Consider the following 1,155-nt stretch of genomic DNA (forward strand, 5'->3'; position numbering starts at 1 on the left):
TCTGTGGGGCCAGCTGATGAGGGGGTGTACTCCTGCCTGGTGGCCAACGAGGTGGGGGAGGCCAGCAAAGCCTTCCATCTCCTGGTGATGAGTGCGTGTCTGCCCGCGGGGATTTGGGAGTGTTTCGGGAGCAATGAGGGGATGAACCCACTCGCCTCACTGTGTGCCTTGCAGAGCTGCCCCGCGTTGAGGCTGCGTCCCACCCCACCGAGATGTCCATCGCCGTGGGCACCCCGCTAGAGCTGACGTGTGTGGTGACAGGTGTCCCCATGCCCACTGTCACCTGGGAGAAAGATGGACGGCTGCTGGCAGGACCCTGGCTCACGTCAGGGAATGAGAGCACCCTCCACATTGAGAGCGCTAAGGTGAAGGCTCCTCTTTCTCCTCCTCGCCTGCATTTTCCTCTTTTGCCTCAATTTCTCCCTCTTCTGGCTTTTTGTAGGTGACCGACAGGGGCTTGTCCCCCTGCCTGGCTGCTAGCTCTGCTGGGGAGGACAGCAGGAGCTTCCATGTCAGCATCCAAGGTAGTGTGGCCGGAGCTCTGGGCAGCCAGAGAGCCATCACTGCATGGATGGAGAGAGTGATGGGGGCTGTAAACCTCTAAAGAGGGGTCTGGAGCACGGCATGGTTATTCTGCAGAGTAGGGGCCTATGCATAACTTGTGGGGACAGGTAGGGAAGTGTCCAATGCATGTGTGTCCCCCTGACTCACCTGGCATGTATCCCACAGCACCTCTCGACATCGTGAGCGTTGGAGACTCCCCCAGCATCACCACTGTGGCCGGGGGGCAGCTCATCCTGGAGTGCCCTGTGGATGCTGTGCCACCCCCCCACATCGAGTGGCACTGGGAGGGCTCCCCACTGCAGGTACGTGCGATGGGACCTGGGACAGGGGCTGGGATGCATCTCCACCAGCCCCACTAGGCTTGTGGTGTGGGGGCAAGCTGCTGACGAGGGCTCTGGGGGGCATTAGGAGGATGCCCGCAGGCACGTCTTGGCCGAGGGCCGTTTCCCGCAGATCCGGGCAATGGGGGCAGCGGATGGTGGGAAGTATGGCTGCAAGGCTACCGGTGCGCTGGGGGACACCAACCTGCAGGTCCAGGTGGAGGTTCACGGTGAGTGTCACCCTGCCGCAGGGCTTTGCTGGCTGTGGCTC

General features: G+C 62.0%; 1 protein-coding gene across 1 annotated transcript in view; it reads left to right on the plus strand.

Moving 5' to 3' along the window:
- The window catches only part of LOC104270981 (hemicentin-2-like), a gene marked incomplete at both ends in the record, with an annotated part of 27,861 nt that overhangs the window by 25,243 nt on the left and 1,463 nt on the right, over positions 1-1,155 (plus strand). The window contains 5 exons of the mRNA XM_009865515.1: positions 14-91; positions 175-365; positions 443-524; positions 730-866; positions 973-1,114. Of these exons, the coding sequence (XP_009863817.1) occupies positions 14-91; positions 175-365; positions 443-524; positions 730-866; positions 973-1,114 (630 nt within the window). The remainder of the gene's footprint in view (positions 1-13; positions 92-174; positions 366-442; positions 525-729; positions 867-972; positions 1,115-1,155) is intronic.

Source organism: Apaloderma vittatum, unplaced genomic scaffold (genome assembly GCF_000703405.1).
Source record: "Apaloderma vittatum isolate BGI_N311 unplaced genomic scaffold, ASM70340v1 scaffold24332, whole genome shotgun sequence".
NCBI lineage: Eukaryota > Metazoa > Chordata > Aves > Trogoniformes > Trogonidae > Apaloderma > Apaloderma vittatum.